This window comes from Uranotaenia lowii, chromosome 1 (assembly GCF_029784155.1).
Source record: "Uranotaenia lowii strain MFRU-FL chromosome 1, ASM2978415v1, whole genome shotgun sequence".
In the NCBI taxonomy this organism is placed as follows: Eukaryota; Metazoa; Arthropoda; class Insecta; order Diptera; family Culicidae; genus Uranotaenia; species Uranotaenia lowii.
The window spans coordinates 1631289-1657842 of record NC_073691.1 but is presented as its reverse complement, the minus strand read 5'-3'; the positions used below and the strand labels follow the sequence as shown (position 1 = coordinate 1657842).

Genomic DNA, 26554 nt, shown 5'->3' with positions numbered 1-26554 from the left:
TTTGGTGGAAAATTAATACTATAGGTAGTACGAAACAAGTCCTTATGAAAATTTGTTTAAGAAAATACGTACTTATGTAGAAAAAAGGAGTGCTCATTATGCTTTGGGAGCTCGTTATGCCCTCATCTCCCCTACATATGAGATTTTCCAGGTAAAATCACAAAATACAAACTATTACTTTTTGTGAAATAGCCTAAGAAATTTAATTTCTCCAGCTTGTCAAACGATATTAATGAAATTTTTGACATCATATCAAAATGCAAAAAAGGGATTAATGATTACATTGCGCTTTTTTTTAATTATTTCAATTATAAGAAGATGCATATTCATTTCACTTAAAAAAAATGGTGCATATACACTAGACTGCCTCAAATGACCCGACATTTGAAAAAGTTATGCGCTGCAGGCTTAAATTGATCCTAGGTCTAGTACAAGATCTCATGCCAAATTTGGGACAGATCGGTTGATTTTGGGATTTTGAGACATTTTGTTCGGGAGGAACATGAAAATCCAGTTTTTCATTAATAACTTTGGTCCTCTTCGGCCGACGAGCCTCAACTATGACAAATATTTCATACGAAGACTGCGTTTCGATTCAACTTACGACTTCTTCGACTACTTCGACAAAAAAAATCGGCCCAAGAGGATCAAACTTATTCATGAAAACCTGAATTTCCATGTTCCTCCCGAACAAAATGTCTCAAAACCCCATACAAACTTTAGGCTCGTTGAGCGACCCCTTCACGTGATCTGAATTTGGGCCAGATTTGGCATGAGACCTTGTACTAGGCCTAGGATCAATTTTAGCCTGCAGCGTATAACATTTCACAAGCTTGAAATTTTTCATACAATTTTGGGGCAGTCCAATATTCACTTACCACCATTGACGTCCATTAAAATGTAAATCGCGCCATGTCAAACTGCCGATGTTATCTTGAAGCGCAGAACGTAATCCGCTATCGAATCTATAATACGGTTAATTTTTAAAAACGCAGTAGTTTCTGTGATTGAAGAAATGTTGCTAAATCGTTTTTTTTTTTGCTAAATCGTTTATAACCAGCATGAAGATAAGCGGTCCAAAGTGGCTACCCTGTGGTACACCAGATTTCATGTTGAACATAGACGAGTGAGTTGAATGTTGATAAAACCATGACGATTAGACAGGTACTACGACAACCAGTTGGTTACCCATATAGGAAAGTTTTAGCGAGTAACTTTTTCTATGACGATTCTGCGTGGAACGCACGCTCTTTTAGAATACTTCCTGCAGCGCTACGATGTCGAATTTGCGGATTTTCAACTCAATTGAAGGCGCACGGGTTGTGTTCAAAAAATAAAGAGTTCGGTAGTTCCATGACCATGTTTCAACGGGGTCATACGGCATGCGTAGCAGTGTTCAGCCAAATCCGAACTCTAATTGAAAGTCCAAAATAAGCATCGAGAATCTGAAATCAGACTCTTAATTTAGAATTTGAATGCATAATATGAATTCAGCATTAAGGGAGATCAAATCAAAATTTAATTTGGGAATAGTCACTAAATTTCTTTATTCCTTGAATTAAAATTAAAATTCACCAAAAACTGAATCAAACCTAATCTGCGTCACTCTTGTTAAAGTGCAATCATTGAACATCGCTCCAGGTCTTCCGGATGAGATGCCTTACTCTTCTCTACATAACTTTAGAGTAAAGATATTTGTATCTTGAGAAAGAGGGTTACAAACCACTTCCTCCATGGTTCCAAAAAGTCGTACTAAGAAGTTGAGTTGACTGAAAAAGTTTTTTTTACTGAATTTGACAAATACATTAAACAGAGAACTTCAAATCGGTCGAAAGAAAGGTTGTTTGGAGTCGGTTTTAGAGTTTACTGGAGATTTTTTTTTTATATTTCTAAGCATTCTATCTTTACCCAACTGAAATAACCTTTAATCAAGTTACTGATTTGTGAGAGCTCTCGCGTAAACTTTGCCCAAAGACATCCCTCCACAAAACGTGTTACCACTAAAGTAATTCATCTTCCGCCAGCCAGTGTTGCCATAAATCACGGTTCGTCACCTTTCGAAACAGTTCATACTTTAATAGGACGCAATCAACGCCATTCAATCTCCAGGCTTTTAGCTCTAGTTCATTCAACGCAAAATGAAATTTATACCTACCACAAAAAAATAGAAAAATTTGAACTCTAAGCAGTCGTCAAAACAACAGTAATTTCTGCCCTAACGCCCCTCTAACGTTTAATTTTTTTTTCGGAGGAGTTTTTCTATTAACACTGATCCGATGCTGAAGGCACGTAATGGACGCGCTGAAGAGTTGTTTCTAATTGACTTTTATGGCTGGGTCGGACTCAGGCCGGAAGGCGCAACCCGAAATTGGTTTTATCGCCTGTTCCGAGAGAAGATTAGCACTGCTGTTTATTAGTCAGTCGTTTGTTTATGACTTTATAATCCCTGCCAGTGCGTGATCATCAATATTTTTTCTCTCTCTCTATTGTGGATGAGCTCCACACGATTTTGTTGAAAAAAACGTAAATCAGCTGAGAGGGTTTGATGTCTCCATCTCTTTTTTTCTATGTCGAGCGAAACACTGCTCTGTAACCCTAAAAATGCATCCGATAATGAGGTGCCAAAAATGAACTGTCTAGCCAAACAATCGGGGCACGTTCTGTCACAAGCCATTAGAGGAAAATGAGAATAAAAATGTAACAATCAACTGACAGACAACGGGTGACGGATTCCGAAAAAAAAAAAACAGAAAGAGAAATAGAAACAGGAGGAGGAGACGTTCTCGTTAAAGGCAATTATGTCGTTAACGCACGATGGTTCGAACTACTATAATATGTAGCAAACCGCAATACAAAACTGCGACAGAGATAGAAAGAAAGAAAAAAAACTTTCGGCTGATTTTACAACACACGTCCCAATGATTATTGGTTAAGTTGGAAATTTCCTCTCTCTTGGTTCGGAAATTTTCCCCGGTCGTTCGTTGATGGATGGCACCCGCAGATTCGGAAATCAGTAGCGTGACACGAAAGTGATAATTGACGTTTAGTAGGGCTCCTTTCACCTCCACATTCCCCCTTTCTCTATTTTCTAACGATGGTATATTTTACCAACTGATGTGTCATTAAGTTGTAGTTTGCGGGCTAATTTACAAATTAGAGAAGAAAAAGTGTGTTCTTAGGAAACTATTAAGTGTTAATTATAAGAAAAAAAACAAACTTAAACGAAACACTTAAATTTTCAACTTCAGTAGTTTGGTTAATGTTAAGTTTTCTAGCTCGTTCTGGTCTTTAAGACGTCAAATCATCAGAAAGTTTTGTTTTATAAAGAAAATAAGTTATGAGCAGTTCAATCTGACTTCCCACTTGGTAAAATCTTTAACAGTTTAGTTTATCATAAGACTGAATATCGAAGATATCAAACGACATCCTTTGAGAACTCTACAGAAAATAGAAGTAACAATTTGGGGGTTTGAGAGTTTTTAGTACACCTCATACAGGTTTCTTCTGTTAAACATTAACTTTTTGCAACTACAATATATTTTACACTCAAAATTCAGCCTTTACTCCAATCATGAGTTCTCAATATTTCAACGCAATTGGCATAAAATGTGAAATCCAGCGGGGATGATTCGATTTTAGACCGCCGGCATTAACCTTCCAGCGTAACCACATTGCGTATGACTGAAGGAAACAAAATAAAAAGGTTTTCATATCCCTCCCTATCGCATCACAAGATGAAGGAGGATGGGAACAATAAATGAATGAATTGATCCGCCCGGTCAATGCTATACGCGTTGTGAGGCGGCATTAGGAAAACTACAGAGAAAAAAAACATTTCTTTGTTTCAAAACACCGGCAAACTGCTCGACTATACGTATATATAAGCCGGTAGCAGATAGCAAAAAATCAGTTTCTGTGACTGTGACAGACACTGTGTGTGTTTTTTTTGGTGAAGAGCCATGCAGAAAGACTATGACAATAAAACCTCGTTCTCAGATGGTACACTGCTTAAGCTGTCGGATGGGCGAGATGAAGGTAGAAAATTGTGAGTTCGATTCTCATCGACGTCATTTTTTTTTACTATACCGTATGAAAATTAATATAAGCAAGAAAGAACCGAAGCCTTTTTGAACGATAAAAGTTAAACACCACAGTGGGTTCACAGCACATTGTCTCTTTTTGTCATTTATATTGTTTTGTGTCGACTTTGCTTTTTTCTTGTCATTCCTACAATTTTTATCTCTTTGATCATTCTGTTACATTGTCATTTCAGTAATTAGGATAATTTTTGTCTTTTCTGCATAAAGATTTCACATAATATATGTGATTTTTTTTCATTTTTCTCAGTTTCATCATTTGTGTGATATTAATCTTTGATTTTTTACTTTCTTCTATCATTTTTGTATTTATTTTAATAGTTGTCATTTTATCTTTTCTGTCATTTCACTCAATTGTTACATTTTTAATCAGTTTTGTAATTTTGATTATTCCTTCATTTTTGTTGTTTTTTTTAACATTCTCGCCCTTTCAGTCAATATTGTTCAATATTGTCACTTATGGCTCTTGTGTGATTTTTGTCATTGTTTTATTTTTCTTATTTCCATAATTTTAGTCAGTTCTATGAAACCACTCAATTAACGAGAGCGAAAAGGCTCTCTTTATTTCGTACGTGAATTGGCTAATCCAAAATAGTGTTGAAATAAATGAGGAAAACACGCTATCTTGAATAAAATAAGTCAATTTATTCAAAAAAACTGATAGCAACAAAGTAGGCTCGCAAAAGCTCGGACAGAAATTTTAATTGAATAATTGCAAAATTTAGTGCATAAATAAGCATCGAAGGCGGGCCTTCGGATAAGCTAGAGGTACATTAAAAATAATAACTTAAGACAGTCTACTTCCGGTCGGTGGACTTTTCTCTGTGTTAGCAGCAGCAACAGCGCTATCTTTAATCGAAAATTCGAATTCGTGCAGAAAAATGGGAAAACTTTACCCTCACCCGCCTTCTTCGTTTAGCGTGGCACCTACCAACTGCTGCGTCAGATCAGGTGGCTTGCCCGAGCACTTGACGCGGAGAAGCAATTAAAGCCAACTTGGATGGAAGTTCACATCCAATCCAAGATGGGTTAAAGAAGGAAGGGGTAGTGGTGTCATTTTTTTTTTGCTTCCTTATTCCATTTCTTCAACAAGTGAGACGGGTCGTCGTTGTTGTCGTCTGATTCTTTTACGAGATGCAAGGATCTTCCCGAGGGAGGTATGCAATTTAGCAAAAGTGAAAGACAAAGTTTTGCGACAGGATCCAGGAACAGGAGGAAGCGAAGAAATGCTAAGTGCAACGACACTCTGGGATGGAAACTTTCAGAACAAGGATGCAGGAAACTGCGCAGTCTTGTGATTTTTTTTAAATTTTCACTCTTAAGGAATTTTTGCGTGTTTGATGCTATGAACAATTCTCAACGAGGTTAACAATGAAAACATTTAAGACGAATCATCCCAAAAATCGATCAAGAATAAAAATTTAATTACCTGACCAAACTGAATGATTCACTTTTCAATAAAATGTGATAGGCGCTGAATGAATTAATTCGCGCTGGGCTTGCGTGACTCACCTTCCCCCTTTCCGAAAAAAATTTTAAGACTGAGAAAGAGCGCACAAAAAAAATTAAATTAAAGCCAAGTGAACTGTGAACCCCAACTCGACTGGACTGAGGTGAGTGCTCGGCACAAATGAGGAGCCCCCTGGTAAGTAATGAGAAGTTATTAGTGAGCTTGTAGCTTAAGTTTTTTTCGTTGGTGGCGCTCCCGTTTCGTTCCTGTTGCTTTCGTCGTCGCCGTGCGGGCTCTCGAAAACCGAACCTAAAACGGGCTTTATTTAGTTGATGAATTATTTATGCAGTTACTGGCTTGGCCCCTTTCGGTTTTGTTTTTTCGAGAGAGCTCCGATGCCCATTATGAGGTGAGCAATATATTTTATTTATTCGACTTCTTCAGGGTTTTTTTCTGACTTCGTAAAAGTACTGGAGCTGATCCAATCTTGCTTACCCCGATAACCAACTACCTCTGGACGATTCTACTTTTGCTGGACAGGTGCCAGATCTCACCATCTTTAATCATTCCAGCTGGATCGTTAATTGATTGTAAATTAGACTGATGTTCGCCTTTGACACATGACATAAATAATGGCGGAACCTAATTAGTCTTGATTTCGCATGGTCAGTTTTTTGTACATCCTTTCAACACTTGAGCAGCGAGAGGCTTTTTGTCTCTAAAAAGGTGTTCACCATGAACAAAGTAAGTAATAAAACCAAGACTCACCTTATAATCTTCCGCTTGTTGTTCGGATGCAGCCGATCGGCCGTAACGGGATCAACCCGGCCAAGAACCCGATGCAGAAATGTCGATTCCAGCTGTTCCATTTCGTTTGTCGCTAGCGCTACGACTTTTTCTACTTCTTCATCATCCAAGCATGCCGACGAAGACGATTCGTCGTCTTCGACCACTTCATTTTTCTTACACTTTTGCTTTTCACTGTCATCGCATTCTGTACGCACTTTCGCACTACTGCTGCTGCTACTTTCACTTTCACCCGATTGCTGTGATTCCTGCTCTTCGCCGCCGCAGGCTTTTGCTGTCGCTGGTTCTGTTTTTACGCATTCTTCTGTTGTTTGTTCTGGTGCTGCAGTCAGTTTCACTCTCTTCCGGTCGTCGTCGTTTTCTGTCGACCGTCGACGAGGGCTTCGTATACCGCGTTCTTCACGAATTTCCTTCCCAACTAACACCTGCCACAGGACACTTTCGATGTAGTAATTGGTGCCACCCACGATTATCGGAGGCTTCTTCTCCTCCAACAATCGGTCGATCTATAGATTAGATTTAGTTAAGGAATCTTACTGAAGAATTCTGTGAAAACACGCCCTAGGTAGGATGAAAAAAAAATTAACAAAAATATAGGATTTTCTTCTGGAATTTAAAATAAGAAAAAAAAACAAGTAAAAAAACTTTATTCGAATTGATTACTTTTCGGGCTAGACCACGAACAACAACTATCAAAGCAGGCATCTCCTTAGATTTTCAATCGAAGAAGGGATGTAAACATTATCGAATATTAATTGGTTGAGTGGCGACCATCAACAGGCCGATACGGAAGCAACGCAAACTTCGATGCCTACCCAACATAGCAAAACAATGAAAACACTCCGATTTGTGTTCGAATTGGCGCGAAAATACAAATCGTGATGAGATTACATCCCGATCTCGGTAGAGTATACTTTAAGCCTAATCGTCGATGATGAATGAACCCAGAGATGGTCGTAAAACATAAGAAAGGATGAAAAAAAAAACTTTTTTTTACGATCATCATCGTTGTTCGAATCTTTAACCTTTGACGCTGACGCGCGCTTGACCTACGCTAAAAAGTGTTTTATGACAGCAACACCAAACAAAATTGGTCAGCCAAACAAACAGCCAAGTCAGGGCGAAAGTTGTGAAAACATCAATTAAAATAATTCTGTTGCTAATAATAATACAATAAGACGAAGAAAGAACGGGGCAAAATTTAAGGAGGAAGTTTTGATGCTTTGGGAATACTCTCACGGAACGGCAGGCAGACCAGATGCAAAGTCCGTCACAGCCGAAGAACGAACGGATGGAGAAAAAAAAAAACACACCCCGACAAAATAGGAATCTGAGAAGCGCTTCCAATAAGAACTCTCACAGAATTTAAATCAAGTTGGCTGTGCTGAGTGGATCGCAGGACGATGGGCAGCTCGTCAGTGTTTCCAACTGGAGTTTATGTGAGTTTGGATCTTGAGAGGGTTAAAGGCGAGAATGGTATTGTTATCTTAGAAATATAAAAAGTCAAGTTACATTACTCGATCAAATTTTCCTGTTTGTCCTGTCCGCAGTATTCGATTCAGTCAACATTAACCGGTAGTTTAAACAATGAACCAATAGAAACTCATCTGACTATACTCACGGAGTATGCCTTATCAACAAATGTATGTATTATGTTAAATTAAGAGCTATGTCTCAATTTAATCCAAGTTTGTTTCATACATCTCTTTAAAAATTTGAGGAGGTTATAATTTAGCTACGAATTACGACAATTTCCTTTTGACATTGTGTTACTTGAGAGGAATTTGAACTCTATTGAAATAGTTCGACCCATGGTCTCTATTCGACAATTTCGACATGTGAAAGTGTCCAAATCACAATATCCGATTATATGACATAATCCAACCATGTAACATGATTCAACCATGTGACCAATCCGATTATGAAACATTTTCCTACTCTGGAACATAATCTAACCACGTCACATAATCTGACCATGCAACATAATCAGGTCATGCAACTTAAGCCAACCATGGGACATAATCAGACTTTGGAACATAATCCGAACATGTGAAAGTGTCTGCACATGCAACATAATCGGACCATGTAACAAAATACCACTATGTGACACAATCTGACCATGCAACATAATCGGACGATGCAACAGAATACGACCATGTGACATAATCGGAACATGCAACATAATTGGATCATGCAACATAATCCGACCATGTGACATAATCCGACTGGGTGACATAATCCGACCAATGAACATTATCAGATCATGTAACAAACCAGGTCGTTCCTGAAGGGATGTGTAGCTAGTTGTTTTTACAAAGTGCTCCTGACTATTTCGGATTATTAACCGTTTAAAATCCTCGAAGGATTGTTTGAGCCGACTCAAAGTTACCGGGAGTGAATATCTGAACTCAGTATAATAAAGTTCTGTGAATCCGTGAATCCTAAAACCGCAAAAAAAGGTTTTTCAACTCAACCAATTAACCGTGCTCCCGCGCTTTGTTTGTAGTGAAGTCATCGTTCATCCCTTCAGAAAAGACATCGCAGCTCTTAAGATGTCAAAATCCACCCGATCTACAACACCGTCATCTTTGCTTGTAGACACCGACTCGCAGGCAAAAAAACGTTCCCGAGACGACTTACATCAAGCAGGTTCCGAAACTAATGGAAGCTTTGATGAGCTTTGGAAAAAGATCGAAGATAAAATCAACCAATCTAATGCTCTTCTTGAAGAAAAGATTGATAATTGCCGCACAGAGTTAGCTAAGCGCATCGATACTATCGAGCAGGAGGTAGCTTCAATACAAACTGAATGTTTTTCTCATATCACCGCACTAAACACAGCAGTCACCAAAATACGTGGGGAATCTTCTACATCAGCGGAAGCCCTGAAACGGGTTACAAAGAACCGTGAAATTTTGATCTCTGGAATTCCATACGAACCACAAGAAGACCTTATGGATATTTTCGGAAAAATTGCGAAACAGTTGAGCTACACTTCTTACCCAATTGTAGAGCTCAAACGTTTAGCTAAATCACCGATAGCTTCAGGATCTACACCACTCATCCTATGCGAGTTTGCCATGAGAAGCTCTGTTTCGGAATTCTTCAAATGGTATATTACCAAACGCAACCTATCATTACGACATGTAGGTTTTGATTCCGATAACCGTATTTTCGTCAACGAGCATCTCACCCCACATGCCAGAGGAATAAGAACGGAGGCTTTAAAAGTTAAAAAACAAGGCCTAATCGAAAAAGTAAATTCCAGAGAAGGCATAGTCCGAGTCAAACTAGTGAACCAAAGTGAAATGATCTCCATAAAAAATAAAGACCACCTTGCTGCTGTCTGCAACATAACCCTATCCTAATAAGCTTTTCTCTTCCTACCAATTTTTTCCTTTGATTCCTATCCTTTTAATCCTTTGACTCCACACCCCTCCTAAAAGTAAAAAAAAAAAAAAAAATTAAACATAAAAAACCCTTCCTCGCAATTTCATTTTTTCCTTCCATCATTCCTTTGACTCCGATCCCTCGCTATCCCGTGACTCCTAGTCCTTCCTAAAAGTCAACCAACAACGCCGTCAGTCATCGATCATCACCATCATGTGCCAGCACCACCGTGACCCGAGAGTTTACGTTCATCATCATCGAAACAAGAGTATCGACGTCGGCCCGATGATCCCACAATCCAGCGTGAGACATCGGCGCCGAGGGCCGAGGATCATCCGTGTTCAAACTCAGCCAAAACCACCGCTTATAGTCGTTTTTTCATCTACACCGAGGGCAGAGGATCATCCAGACTTAAATTCAACCGAAACTCACCGCTAGCAGCATTCTGGAAAAAGAGTCATCCACGACGAACCGAAGACCCCCCAATCGGAGCTATGTACGCCGAGGGCCAGGGATCATCCGAGCTCAAACTGAACCGAATCATCGCTAGCCGCATCCCGCATCCCGTATTATCGTCTTCTGCAAAAGAAAAAAATGATGAAACGAGAGTCATCGACGGCGGCCCAAAAATCCCATAATCGAGAGCCACTGACGATAGTCGGGAACAAGGACCGAGCTCAATCTCATTGAGAATCATCGCTAGCCGTCGTATCCCTCCCCAAGTTGAACATCATCGTGAGCATCTGCGTTTATCATCCAACAGAAAAAATAGTAAGAGTCATTGTGCTGACCTATTGATCCTGTAGGTACTCGAGACGTCGAGTTTCAACGTTCCTCAACCGCTCTCACCATCATCACAATCATCGCCAGGCAAGGCCTCTCGATCGACGCAACGAGCTGTACGGTGCCGTAAATCGTCATCATGTGACATCCCTCCAAAATTCGCATCTGGTGAGATCGAGGCAAACCATCATTGGGTTCAAGAGATATGTGCTCTCAGTTTCATCATCTAGAATCTACCATGAGAAACGTCAACAACTGCCGAAACTGTCGTCGGTCCACCCAGCGTGCAGCGAGAAATAATCAAATTCAACACAATCGGGAACATAATCCGAACATGTGACATAATCGGACTATGTGACAGTGTCTGAACATGCAATATAATCGGACCATGAAACAAAATACGGCAATGTGGTATAATCGGACCATACAACATAATCGGACTATGTAACACAATCCGAACATGCAACCATGCAACATAATCTGACCATGCAATATAATACGACGATGTGACATAATATGACCAGGTGAACATAATACGACCATGTGACACAAACGGACTATGCAACATAATTGGATCATGCAATCTAATCAAACTAAGTGACATAATCCGACTATGTGACATAATCGGACCATGCAACATAAACGGACCATGCAACATAATCGTACCATGCAACATAATCCAACCCTGAGACGTAATAGGACCATGCAACATAATCGGATTATGCAATATAATCTGACAATGAAACATGATCTGACCACGTGAAATAATCTGACCATGCAACATGATCAGACCATGTGAAATAATCTGACTTAGCAACATTATTCGATCATGTGACATAATCTGACCACGCAACATAATCGGTTTATGCAACTTATGTGGCATAGTCTGACCATGCAGCATAATTGAACCATGTTACATAGTCCGACTACTTAACTTACTTAATGTTCGCGCGTGCCGATCCTCCGGTGCATAGGGCCGTGATAAAAGACCTCCAGTGTTGACGATCCGGAGCCAATGTCTTTACTTGGTCCCTGTGAAGATTCTCGTCGACAGTTCGGATTTCGGCGGCTAGGTCTCGCCGCTACGAGTTTTCTACGATGTTCTCCTGGATTTCATTCAAGCGCCTCTCTGCAAATCTCGTTCTCATCTTTTCGCAACGTGTGCCCAATCCATCTCCACTTACGTTCCCGAATGTCGAAGTCAAGCGCCCTTTGATGACACCGGTGATGTATATGAGATCCAGTTGCCAGTCCACTATGCACGGATGATGTTCCGCAGGCAGCGGTTTATGTGCAAATACTTGCAGTTTTCGCGTCGTTACCGCATGTGAGCACCAAGTTTCGCATCCGTACAGCAATACGGAGTTGACGTTTGAACATGTTACATAATCCGACCATGTGCTATAATCGGACCATGTGACATAATCGGACCATGCAACATAATCGGACCATGCAACATAATCGGACCATGCAACATAATCGGACCATGCAACATAATTTGTCCATGAAACGGAATCCAATTATGTGACATAATAGGACCATGAAACATAATAAAACCATGTGGTTTGGTCAACTGTGCAATATAATCCAACCATGTGACGTAATCTGATCATGCAACATAATCGGACCATGCAACATAATCCAACCATGACATAATTGCACCATGCAACATAATCCGACCATGTGACGTGATCGAACCATGCAACATAATTCAAACGTGTGACATAATCCGGCTATGCACCATAATTTGACCATGCATCATAATCCGACCATGTGACATAATAATTTTTAAGATTCCTTCATATTGCCTGCCTAATTCTCCTGTGCAATACTTCCTTGTATTCTCCTTAACCTATGTACTACCAAAGAAGGCTATCGTTACAACATAAAATCACAATTACAAAAAATTACAATTATAATTTTAAATTGAACGCTTTCGATGGAAACTTAAGAAAAAATTATACAAAAATAGTTCAAAAAAGCGATCTTGAAGATGCAGTCAAAAAACATTTGAAACATCAAGAAAAGTCTAACCACGACCCTAGGTGGATCGACTCCAAGGAGTTTTCTCTCAAATCTTATTTCCCACCGGCATTCTATACATAAACAACCACTTTCGGCCAGTGGGATTTGGAATGAAATATTCCAAAACAAAAACACTAACCAGCCGCTCAGGCTGGTATTGGTGCTTCAGTTGGTAAAGTTCAAGTAACTCTACAGCCGGCCGGCCGGCCGGGCGGCTGTTGTAACGAATTCGTAACCAGTGAACATAAAAAAACACAGCCCCCCGAAAAAGTAGCAGTCTCATCATCATCGAAATGAACGCCATCATCATCATCAACCGGCAAGTTTCGTGTTTCGTCAATATTCTTTCGAATAAGAATTGGTCTCCCTGCCTCCTGTAAACGGTGCGGTATGTAAGTATTTGCCGGTCCAAAAAGGAAGAAGTTCGCGGGGGGAGTGCCAATAAACCTGCGGGAATCGTCGTCATTCGCCAGGCAGTAACAATACCAGCAGCAACATCAATCCCCCAAGAGGGCAAACGACTCGTTCCAAGGTTATAAAAATTTTAAAATATTCTCAACCACTACTGGCAACACATCACACCGTACATCCAACAAATAAAAGGCATGTGGCAGGAGTATGGCAACAGGAGGAACACAAAAAAATTGGTATGGCAAAAAAAATTAAAGATTCTACCCAATATAGGTACACGAACGAACGACGACCACAACGACGATCGTGTACAAGACACTGAAGAAACCTGTGTGAATAACGCAGGTTGTGAGTAGCGAACGAACGAAACACGCAAAAGTGAGGTTATGAATTTTCGCGCCAAAAAGATGGCTTCTCTCTTCGGTTGTTTTTTTTTTCTCTTGTTTTACCATTCCGAAAGGGGGCCTGTTAATCGCTCTCAATCAAAGTAGGCTGCCCGCCTGCCTTGCGGATGTGATCCCACTCTGTTTGAATTTAAACTTTTTGATCCTATGATGGAGGAGCAACAAACGTAAGATCGCAAAATTGTGGAACATTAGGAAATTTTGGACTACATACCAGCACACAGGTTGTTCATTGAAGTACACAACAATAATTCTCCAACTTCGGCAGACCGGGGGGCAATTGGGATGGAAAGAGAGAATGGGACGCTCAATGCGGAGCATTTCCTATAGGATTCGTGCGAATCAAATTGGCGTCCGGTTATAAACTTAAATGGATGCGAAGGACGATACGAAAAGGTGTGGATATTGCCGTTTCTGCATCATGCTTCGAAAGTTTATCTCATAGCGATATTGTAAACCTGTTGCACTGTTCCGGTTGACAAAGCGTCCTAAAAAAGGGAAAAGGGAAGAATCTTATTTACAAATTCGGAAGCACCCCTTATATGAAAATTATTATTCAACACAGATTTCAATGATTGAATTATTATTCAACACAGATTTCAATGATTGAATAGAGTTACTCGATAGCTATTTTGTCACTTATCACTGTGCGAATCCCAAAAAAGTTATTTCTTATATTCACTGTGAGGAACTGACTTCCTCTCATTAACTTGCAACACCACATTGTATCATTGAGGTCGTTAGACCAAGTGGAACGTAATCTGGTGAATGTGGGATGTCCGAGGAATTGGAGAACGGTTGCCATAGACCAAGAGAATTTTAGGAATTATATTCATTATGTCGTGAGATGGAATACTATTTATAAAAATAAATAAATAAAATTAAACTTCGTTTCGAAAATCTATTGTTCTATATTAACGAATCCAGGGAGAATAAAACTAGACTGAGCAGGATTTTCTAGAAGGATCCGAATCCGTCGTAAGCCTTCTCAACACCTCCCCTAAGGTGTTGAGCTGGATCAGGGATCAGGGATCAGCTGGCTGATCCTTCCTCAGTCGAGATGTGTCGCAAGAAAGTAAACAGCTTCTTATGATTTTTCTGATGAAAGTTTACTTGAACTCTAAGGTTTGGGTTTGTGCCCCTCCAAGTAAGTACAGGAAGTAAGGGATCTTGTACTCCCCCGGACATCTCACATTCACCAGATCACGCTTCACTTGCTCTAACCACCTCGCTCGTTTCGCCCCTGTTCGTCTCGTTCCTACCGGATTCACACCTGAACACCTGTTTCGCAGGACAGTCATCCGGCATACTCGCAACATGTCCCGCCCAGCTTTCACCACCTTCTGGATACTGGGTCCGCCGTAGACTCGCGCGAGCTCGTGGTTCATCCTTCGCCTCCACACTCCGTTCTCCTGTACGCCGCCAAAGATGGTTCTTAACACTCGTCGCTCGAATACTCCGAGTGTACGCAGGTCCTCCTCGAGCAATATCCTTGTCTCGTGCCCGTAGAGAACAACCGGTCTAATGAGCGTCATATACAGGTTACACTTCGTGCGAGGGCTAAGTCTTCTCGACCGCAGTTGCTTGTGGAGTCCATAGTAGGCACGACTTCCGCTGATAATTCGCCTTCGGATCTCCCGGCTGGTGTCATTGTCTGCGGTCTCCAGTGAGCCGAGATAGACAAAGTCTTCGAATATCTCCAGCTCGTCGCCGTCGATCGTGACCTTGTTATTACTGGACAAGCGGGTTCGGTCGGTCTTGGATCCGCAGGCCAGCATGTACTTCGTCTTGGACGTATTAATCATCAACCCGATCCTTCCTGCTTCGCGTTTCAGTTTGCGGTAGATCTCATCCACCGCCGCAGATGATCTGCCGACTATATCAATGTCATCGGCAAAGCAGATAAGTTGATTGGATCTGTTGAAAATCGTGCCCTGCATTTCGCCCACTGCTCGTCGAATAACACCTTCTAGCGCCACGTTGAACATCATGCAGGATAGACTATCATCTTGTCGAAGTACCCTGCGCGATTCGAATGAACTCGAAAATTCACCCGAGATCCGCACACAGCACTGCGTTCCATCCATCGTCGCCTTGATCAGTCTGATCAGCTTCCCGGAAAAGCCGTTCTCGTCCATGATTTTCCATAGCTCGTTACGGTCGATCGTGTCGTATGCGGCTTTAAAGTCGATGAATAGATGGTGCGTAGGGACTTGGTGTTCCCGGCATTTTTGGAGGAGTTGCCGTAATGTGAATATCTGGTCCGTCGTTGACCGTCCCTCCATGAAGCCGGCCTGATGACTTCCCACGAATCTGTTTGCTTGTGGCGGTAGGCGGCGGAGTAGGGTTCGGGACAACACTTTGTAGGCGGCATTGAGGACAGTGATCGCTCGGTAGTTCTCACAGTCCAAATGGTCGCCCTTCTTGTAGATGGGGCATATTACCCCCTCCTTCCACTCCTCCGTTGGCTGTTCTATGTCCCAGATCCGGACTATCAACCGGTGTAGGCAATCGGCCAACTTGTCCGGGCCCTTTATGATGGATTCAGCTGCGATGCCATCCTTCCCAGCCGACTTGTTTCTATTCAGCTGGCGAATGGCTTTCTTAACTTCACTCATCGTTGGGAGTGGCTCCTCTACGTCGTTGGCTACGCCGGCGATGTACCTTCCCCCACCGTTTTGATCTCCTGCATGTGCGCCGTTCAGGTGTTCATCGAAGTGCTGCTTCCACCTTTTGATCACCTCACGATTGTCCGTCAGGATGCCTCCGTCCTTATCCCGGCACATTTCGGCTTGCGGCACGAAGCCTTTGAGCAGCTGCATCGTTCCCAAGAAACACGAAAGTTCTATCAGAAACTCAACGCATCCCCGGGCATCTCACATTCGCCAGATCACGCTCCTCTTGCTCTAACCACCTCGCTTGTTGCGCCCCTGTTCGTCTCGTTCCTACCGGATTCACAGCGAACACCTGTTTCGCAGGACAGTCATCCGCCATTCTCGCAACATGTTCTGCCCAGCGTATCTGTCTAGCCTTCGTCACCTTCTAGATACTGGACTCGCCGTAGAGTCGCGCGAACTCGTGGTTTATCCTTCGCCTCCACGTTCCGTTCTCCTGCACGTCACGAAAGATGGGTCTTAACACTCGTCGCTTAAATACTTCGAGTGTGCGCAGGTCCTCCTCGAGCAGTCTCCACGCCTCGTGCCCGTAGAGGACAACCGGTCTGATGAGCGTCGTGTACGGGTTGCACTTTGTGCGAGAGCTGAGTCTTTTCGACCGCTGTTTCCTGTGGAGTCCATAGTAGACACGACTTCCGCTGATAATTATCCGCAGGATCTCACTGCTGATGTCATTGCCTGCGATCACCAGTGAGCCGAGATAGACAAAGTCTTCGGCTATCTCCAGCTCGTTGCCGTCGATCGTGACCTCGCTATTATTGGACAAGCGTCTCCGCACATAGCACTGCGTTCCATTCATCGTTGACTCTATCAGTTTGGTAAGCTTTACGAAAAAGCCGTTCTTGTCCATGGCTTTCCATAGCTCGTCATGGTCGATCATGACGTATGCGGCTTTGTAGTCGTAGACCATCTCTCCATGAAGCCGGCCTAATGACTTTCCACGAATCTGTTTACTTGTGGCGTTATGCGACGGAGTAGGATTCGGCAATATTGAGGACAGTGAAAGCTCGGTAATTATCACAGTGAAATTTTTGACCCTTCTTGTAGATGGGTCATATTACCCCCTCCTTCCACTGCTTCAGTAGCTGTTCTGTGTCCCAGATTTGGACCATCAACCGGTGTAGGCAATCAGCCAACTTATACGGGCCCATTTTTACGAGTTCAGCTGCGATGCCATTCTTTCCAGCCGACTGGTTACTATTCAGCTTGTGAATGGTTTCCTTAACCTCACTCATCGTTGGGAGTGGCTCCACCTCGTCGTTGGCTACGCCGGCGATGTAGTTTCCTCCACCGTCTTGATCTTCTGCATGTGCGCCGTTCAGATGTTCATCGAAGTGCTGCTTCCACTTTTGATCACCTCACGATTGTTCGTCAGGATGCCTCCGTCCTTATTCCGGCACATTTCGGCTTGCAGCACAAAGCCTTTGCGGAATGCGTTGAGCTTCTGATAGAACTTGCGTGTTTCCTGGGAACGATGCTCCTGCTCCAGCTCGTCCTCCTCCAGGTGGCGCTTTTTGGAAAATTGTTGTTCACTAAGGAAAGTTTTGGGCGCATCTTCACCCTCACCAGATAGTGGTCTGACTTGATGTTGGCACCTCGACAGAATCTGACGTAGATGATGTCCGAGAAGTTCCCGCTGTCTACCAAAACGTGGTCGATTTGTGATTGCGTTGGGTACGGTGATCTCCAGGTGTACTTGTGTAGGAAGCGGTGCTAGAAAAAGGTACTACGTACGGCCATTCGTTTGGAGGTGGCGAAATCTATGAGTCTTAGGCCGTTTTCGTTGATCAGCTGGTGCGCGCTGAACCTTCCAAATGTCGGCTTGAATTCCTCCTCCTGGCCAACCGGAGCGTCACAATGTCATATTTCATAAATTGGAGATTGGAATTACAATTGACATGATGACAGTCTTAAGGAAATTAAAACAGAGTATTTTGGACGCCATCTTGAGATCTAAGATAAAGGCTTCCGCTTTTGAAATGCTTCAAATCACCGGGCGTAGCATGAATACTTCTACAATATGTTTTTGTTTCTATCTTGAAAGAAGAAACCCCCTGCAAAACGAGTATCGAGTGGAGGGGATTAACGAATAGACGTCGAATCGAAATATGTTAAGCTGTAATTGACTAAAAAACGCATAAGACCCCACCCCACAACATGGGTGCAAAAGCTTAACGGGAAGAAGTCGAATTTCGTTGACTTACGCCATATTGAAATACAAGATGACGGTTTCGCTTGGTTTTTAAAAGCTGTAGATAATCGGACAATGGAAAAAATCCCCTTCAATACGTGTAGTGTATTGGGTGAACAAGCTCAACGAATAGAAGTCGAAAGTTGTTGTACGCTATCTTGACATCCAAAATCTTCATGAAGGAAGAAGATATGTGAAGCGAACTACATGAAGTTTTACCCGAGTAAGTGGATGGAATATTTCAGAGCTTAGAATACAAGTTAATGCAAGGTGTTATCAGATGGAGTCGGGAATATTTCAGGGTTATGATGAGGGGTAAGAAATTGTCGAAAGCACAAAAAAAATGAATTTTATGTGAACACTTTGAACCTCTGACTACAATGAGCAAGACACCTTGTTAGCTAAATAAATTGTTAACCTTTTAGACTCTCGTGTATCCAGCTTTAACTGGTATGGTATAATTCTTGAATAAGTTCGAATGTGCTAGAGGCTTTTATCTCAACTTAACTATAATTGACGTAGTCAAATAGAACTAGACGAATCTTTACTTCACAGTACTTCTCTATTCGATGAAACTCTCTTAATCGATCCAATTCATTTATGGTACACCTCGAACTGTATCGATCATCGTTTTCCATTCACGAACAACCGAAAGGCCACGCACCGTTACCAGAAGACAGGGCGGCAGGCACGCAAAACGTATGTAGATACCGGATCATCGCGTCGTGGGAAATTTCCGCGAATCTTTTAAAAATTTCAATATGATTCGTCCGCGTCGACGACGGGTTTTACTGAGTCAGTCGTCGTTCGGGTTCGCTTCGCATTTTGGCTAATTGCATGTTTTAAGCCGGTTCTCCGGTTTCCCATTTCCAGCATCCAGCATCCATTCAAAACTCGGTCGGATTTTTTTCGCTCTTGCTCTACCGCATCTCAGCCTACTTGGATCGAGTGGTAGACCTATAAAAAAGTTTTTAAGGGTTTTTATTTTTTGCTTGTCCGCATCGCGACCACACCGTCGTCGTCGTAGCGTCACTCTGCGACGCTCCTTCCGCGAAATATTTCATCGCCTGCTCTTGTTTTCGCATCCTCGTTCCTTCCCCTTTCTTCTTCATGTCGACCCTTCCGTAACAGCGCTGCCAAATTCCGAAACCCGACATTCTTTCATCCTTCTTTCTCTCTCTCCACTGCGCCGCTGCCTGGATTGAATTGGATTGAATTTGGCGGACACGTTTGTCGTATTTTCACACAAAATAATTTAATCTGCGCCGCACAAAGACGCCAATCCCGGCGAGGGGCATAAAATCTGCTCGCTTAATTTTCCCCTCATAAGCAACAAGGAGCAGCAGCAGCAGCGAGAGAACTGGTTCAACCTGATCTTCTTGCGCCGAAAAAAAAGGTTCGCCTTAAAATAAAAGATAGCTGGACCCATCGAAAAGATATAAAAACTCAGCCACTTGACACCGCGTCGTAATGTTACCGAAAATCGGTATCACTTTATCATTTATGCAAATTCGATCGAAGGAGGAGGCCGATGGCTTATTGAGAAGTCGGAAAAAAGCGTCTCACGGCAACAGCGGGTCGTTTCGGGAAGCGACGACTTTCCAGATTCGAAACGTCGGCGCGATCGAAGTAGGTTCGAATTTCGCACGCCATATCGCGACATATTTCGTAATCGCGCAGAACCAACAAACAGTAACTTGTCTTCGTTATTGTCGTCGTCTTCGTTCGAATCGAATTTGAAAAGGGAAAACCGGTGCGAGAAAAATTCCTTTTCTTGTTGCTAGTGGGCTCGGTTTTTTGTTTTTGTTTCATTTTTGAACGAGCACGCTGTTGCCAGGCAACGGGTCGATGGATGTCGCGTCACTTTTTTAAAACATCGTTTGCTTCTTGATTAGATATTTCTGTTAGAATCAAAGGATTGAAAAGAGCAATTAGTCAAGCCTAACGAGGAATAAAGTATCAGGTTACTAGCGGACGGTGCTCAAACCTTTTACACGCTAAAAAATGTTGCCAATTTTTGTTGCTTTGTGGATTAGAGAAATTGTTTCTCCTCAATTTTGCAAAGTAAAATTGGCAAAAATAGTTAATCACGAATGGCTTTATTTTTTATTGTTCCTCGCTCAATTTCTCCCCTGCCCCTCCGGCTCGTCGTGCTGCTGATACATATAGCAGTTACTTCTTTTTCAGCCGGATACTTTCGCAGAGCATTTTATCTCAAACGGTGAGACAGATTAATGACTAGAGAGCAGACTTAGACACCTGGTTCAAGTTGTTGGAGTCAATCAATGAAAAAAAAAACAGCAAATCAAAACATAAACATTCGAATTGCCACCGCGAATTGCCAATAATCGAAGGAGGCTGTGTATTTGATGTATTCACCACACACAAAAGAGAACATTCGAAACTCTATCGCGGCAATCGAGAGATATCCAAAGGTTACTTAGTTCGATGGGGAATGATAGCTAGCGCTTTTTTTCTCAAAATTTCGCGTGATGGTGGTCCCAGTTGGCTTACTTTGGCGATTTAGCTAGGTCGATCTTTTCACATCGATTCGTTCAACACGGAGCAAACGGAATGCTACATGGAGCTTTCGCTCACTACTTTTCGCGGGTTCCACGAATGTAAATCTTTGGACTCTCAGAGTGACTTTTGATATTTGGTTGATGAACGTAAAATATAGATTATCTGAAGGCTTTGTGTCGATTACATAAGTCTATATCGAAATGTCACAAATCATGTCATCCAAAACATGAATGGTTCCCACAAGTGTGAACTTTTGTGTACATGCTTCAATGAAAACACTTTCCTTTCAGCTCATAAGTAGGTTATACTGTTATACCTTACATTGCGACAGAAATAGGATTCAAGCTCAAAACCTCACATCAAATTCACCATTGCGAAACGTTTAAAGTTAGGCAAAACTAAACGAAACTTTGATGTAGTTAAAGCACTGACCATACTGACTAGTCACTCGATTTCGTTTGTAGGATAATTTTTCAGCAGTACGCAGTATCGATTCCAAAGTGCGCATCGATCGCTTTCGATAAAATGCTATCCCAGTTGGAAAGCACCACCCAACTTCGACTAAAAGGTAAATTTATCCTACAGGGAATTTTTTGTCAAATTTTGCAAGATTCGCAACACCGACGATATGTGGACAGAAAATGGTCGGATTTTTGTTCTAAGTGTCATGTCAGTGATACCTGCTTGCCAAGAAAACTCTCTGTAAACAGGCACCATGGGTGCACGGATTCATCTTAGTTTCACAAAGATATAGCGTGCGTTGTAGTATAGGTTTACAATGAGGCTACAAAGATGAACCTCAATTTAACCGAAGCTTTCAATTGTTAGCATAATTTGGTTATTTAATATTCTTTTTTCATCTTTCCAAAGGCTTCGCTATTCAAAAGCCTGAAGAGTCAATATACTTTAAAACTAGGGTTTCAACATAATTTCAGATATATTACAGCTACGATAGTAGAGTTATGTAAAAAAAGTGATAATTCACCTTAGTTGCACGGATTCACTGGAGTTGGCACTTAGAAGCATAATTTAGATTGAATATACCCGATACCATTTCTTCGTTGTCAAGTTAAGTTGTGGTTTTTTTTCCATGGAGGCACAGATTGACTGATATTTCGCAAAGTTAAAGAATGTGTTAAAGCATAACTTTTAATGGAATAGGTATACCAACAAATTTTCATTGGATTCTAGTTGATAAACAGAAATGCACGAATTCCATGGGTGCACGAACCCACCTTAATTAAAATGAAGTTGGCAGTTATTGTCTACTTGTGATTGAGAGTTTCGACCTATTTCTAACGAACCCTACCTAATATATCAGCTTCTTAGGAAAAGATATGCCATGAATTCGATTTAGTACAAGAAAAAGGCAATTGCAAACAGGGATTGCCCAATAAGGCACCGAATAATCAATCACTCATCCAAGTGAAATGATATTCAATTTATTAGGGGAAAAACCAAACGTATTGGAAAAACCTCCAAAACAGAAACATCTATAAGTTCGAAACAAATTCTAAACAAGATCAATACAAAACACAACAAAAAAAACGAAATTTGTGAGCAAGGAGTTTTTCTTCCATTTCCAAAAATCAATAAGAAAATTCGTTCCAAAAGGCTAAGCAAGCTAGTTCTACTGGTTAATCGTTTTGTAGTTAGGTTGAGAAGATAACGACGGAATGAAACAGAAAAATTTCACGCCCAACCGTTTGTAAATCGGATCAAATTGGTGGTAGGTATCTCTACTAAATGGTCGATAGGGCCAAAACAAAAAAAAATGAAAAAAAAGTGGCGCGAATGATCTTATCCCGTATCGACCCGTAGCAAATTGCTACCTGTTGTTGGTGTTTTGTTGAAGGCCCCTTCGTTGTTGATGGGCAGCATCGCATAATTAGCCACTGTGCGTTCCCAATTGTTTAAGTTTTTGGATTTGAAACAAAGCAGAGTAACGATACAAAAAAAAACAACTGGCTCAATTTAAGGTTTTGTTATGATTTTACGAGAGCGTTGAGTGCAAAGCACTTGGAGTTTGGGATAATCCTTTCGGTCCGAGTGTTGCTGTAATCGAGCAAGCAGGTTAAAATCCGCTTTTGGAATTGAGCAAATCTGGCGAACTGAAAACGATGATAGCCGTCTAACTCATTTGTACTGACCAACCTTAAGTTAGAACAATCAATACTACTGTTTAAAGACTTGTTGATCGCGTTATTAGGCGTGAAGAAAGACGGGCTTGGAAAAAACAAACCGTTTGAAGTCACCGATTAAATAATTAAGTTTTCAATATCGCAAATGTTTTATACTCGCGCCTTAACTATAGGGATACCAGATACCATATGTACCTTAGGGGGTCATGTCGACTTTCGAAAACCGACTATATACATTTTGAATATTGGCCCAAAAAACTGACCTGTGCCATATTTCAGCTCATTCGGCTCTTATTTATCTCAAAGCACTCAAAGTTTAGGTTTTTTGACCACGCCCTTTGGAGACATGAGAAAACACGCCGGCTAGTTTCCAACGTATAATGGCTCCTACCCAACATGCTGTGCAAGCCATTTGAAAAGATGTGAAAAAATCGAATTAAATTATTCAATTTTGAAATCGTCATAACTTTCGATTGACGCATAGTAGAGGTTCACGGTCGTCGGAGAAGTTAATCTTTGAATCTTCAGCAATAAGATGAACCTAGGAGAATTAAAATCAGTGAGGCCGTAGAATTTTATGAACAAAAAAGACACTTTTTCCATACAAACTTTCAATTTTTTCCTTCAGACCAGAGTCACCAAAAATTTGCGAAGTTGCTTTTGAGCACAAAAGGAACCCAAACAAGCTTGGTACTTTTTTAACCCGATTCTGACCAGTCTAATATACAAATTGTCAATGCAGTTTTTGCACCAATCACCAGATTGGCAACCTTTCCAACCAGCGACTATGAAAAATGTCATATCAATTCAGCAAACACCTCGGCAATCGGTAACACTTTCTTTTGTTTAGTTCCGACACTTGGGAGATGTTCGATAGATGTCTGATAAACATGAAATGTCGTCAGTGAATGTCGCCTAATGTTGATGCTTCATTCATCGTTTTTTTCACTTATCATAACCATTCATAAACCACACCCGGGTTTCTTCAAAAGTCGCACGAGCTGCCGAACAATTGACCGGAATTTACTTATCAGCGTTGTTTGGTAGACGGATGAATAAAATTCTTGACCTACGTACTCTTTCGATTCTGATATCATGTCGCACGCATTTTTTGGCAAAGACGTCAACGATAGTGGTTAAGTATATGGAAAAGTTCTACATCGTGCTCGGTTTTCTAGTTAAGATAATTATAACTAAAAATATCTTGAACCAATCCAATGGAAGTCATTATCGCTACTTACGTGTTTCCCCAAATTTGCACGATTTCAATAAAAGAGTTGTAGGTCAAGAATTTGAATTGCCCATCCGGTTGGTCGACAAATGTACTTACCAACTGATAAGGAAATTCCGGCTTCCCAATTGGCGAACTGAGCACTCACTGAATGGGTGGAATTGTTGAAGGGGACAAGAATAGGAAAAAAAACTAATGGTGAAAGAAATTAATGGCAAATTTTGTTCTTCCTAGTTTGAAGTACCAACCTAAGTTATCAAATTGAATAATCCATAAGAAGCATTAAACTTTTTGAAATCTAAAAACTTGGTAAAGACATGATAGCTCTTAAATGAAAATTACAAAAATTAATGTTTCTATCTCACCACTAGGTGATTTAATCACTTTTAACAAAAGCATATTTTAAAGTACTTGTAAATTACGTAAAATGTCCCGAAGACACTATAGGTCTAAAAGGCCGGTTTACATACACACACGACGCTCGGTACATCATTCCTTGCTAGCTGAATGTTTCCATCCTTCTTTGTCTTGTGATAGAATATGAGGTACGTTTTATTCAGTTTCCTTCAGACATATGTAATGCTGTTGCGCTGCGAAATCAATGCCAGTTATTAGAAAACTTGTTAATGCCGGTCCGGCATAGAATCTTATGCCGATAATTCCACTTCCAAGCAAGTTCATTTTTGGAGTAGATTCTGATTTGTGGGTGTAATTATTTTTTTTGTTGTTACAGTAAATTCAGGTAAAGCTGGAAATTTCTGTAATTTTCACATATTTTGCCTTTATTGTTTTTTGTCGATTTGATAGTTCTTGATATTTTTGATTTGAATTTTTTGTAACTTTAGAATTTTTATCTTTTCCCTGCGTTACTTTAAACTAGAAAGTTTCCAGGAATTCCGGAAGCATTTCGTTCTTGAGATTTTTTTTGAGTCAGTAGCAGTAGCAACAGTAAATGAAGCAAAAAATTAAGGAAGGTGTAATCAAAACAGATCGAAAGTGTTGAGCGTGGTTTGCGGTGTGGAAGAGTTAAGCACATTGATCCCGGACTGTTTTTAAAAATAGATTTCAATCAGCGCCGGGCTATCAAGATGATACAATACAGAAGAAGGAACAAGTCAAGTGGTGGAATTGAGAAGTGGTTGAGGTGGTTGAGTAATTACAATTGTTAGTTTTATTTACAGCATATATAATTGGGACTGGGATAAGGTTTATTTAAAACAGGTAGCTCGATATCGAATTAATACTATGACTACCTGTATAGTATATACCTGTATTCATGATTGTTGTTCGAAATTTACCGGAACAAGATTCGGAGGATCGAAATGGATTGGGAACACCTTGCCGATCTACCATCATCATCAACAGAGAGCAACAGCTCGTTACAATTCCGATGATCCAAATTGTGTTTGATTGTTTTATTGTACTTGACCGTGAATTAATGCAATCGCTGGAACGCCAACCGGTAGAAGATCCGAAGCAAAGAAAAACCTCCGAAAAAATATACTTAGATGGAAAGGTCGATGCACCGAGAGAGAGAAACAGAAGAAGGAAAAAAGCACAGAAGTAAGTCCAACTGCCAACGATGATGATGACGACGGAAAAAGACGAAGACAAGATCAACAACGATGAAGATGAAGAAGAATCGAAGCGTGAAGACAAGTGCGAATTTATAAAACGGGCGGCCGTGAAAATGAAAAGAGAATTGGAAAATCAAGACGGAAGTGGAAACACAACAGTGCGCAATAGCAACAAAGTTAGCTGCTGCTAGAGAGAAGGAAGAGGATATAAGAGATGTGAATTGGAAGAGTTGTGGACTGGAAAATGAAAAATGGCAAATCCAAATTCCGGATTTGGCTCGCGGAATTAATCGGGTGAGCTCCGCGGACTCTCTCTCTCGCCACACGCGCGCCGATTCATCGCGGCCAACAAACCCCCGAAGCCCCGATGCGATGGTCGTAATCGATGGACTAATTTTTGGGATGTTTTTATTTCTCTGTCCAAGTTTTTTTTTCAGTTGCCGAGTCGTTTTTCGTCAAATGGTTTCGGTTCAACTGTACCCGTGGCGGCCCATTATTGAATTTTCGCAGGAATTGAAGATAGATAGAAGTGCTGCTGCCCCTGAGGAGCTCGTTGTTAATTAAGGGTTTACAGAGAGGATTGGACTTTGGACCTGTTGAATATTAATTCATAGAAAAAAAAAAAAGGAAACGGAACCGTCAATTACTTTTTCCTTTAATGTGTTTTTGCAGTCCATTAGCCGCTGAGGGAATCGGTCCATTAAGCTGGATACGAACTGACGGGTTCATTCAAATGCAGATCAAATTTTCTAAATCAGATATTTTATGACTCATTTCTAAGGTTTTTTTTATCTCAATCCTTACGAAATGAATTCATTAATGTCTGAATTGCAGCTAAAAACAGGAAAA

At 41.1% G+C, this 26554-nt stretch overlaps 1 protein-coding gene across 1 annotated transcript in view; it reads right to left on the bottom strand.

Annotated features, from left to right (window-relative positions):
• Nucleotides 1-26554, bottom strand: part of LOC129738418 (tRNA dimethylallyltransferase) — a 185211-nt gene that overhangs the window by 132466 nt on the left and 26191 nt on the right. The window contains exon 3 of the mRNA XM_055729623.1: nt 6316-6860. Coding sequence (XP_055585598.1) covers nt 6316-6860 — 545 coding nt within the window. The remainder of the gene's footprint in view (nt 1-6315; nt 6861-26554) is intronic.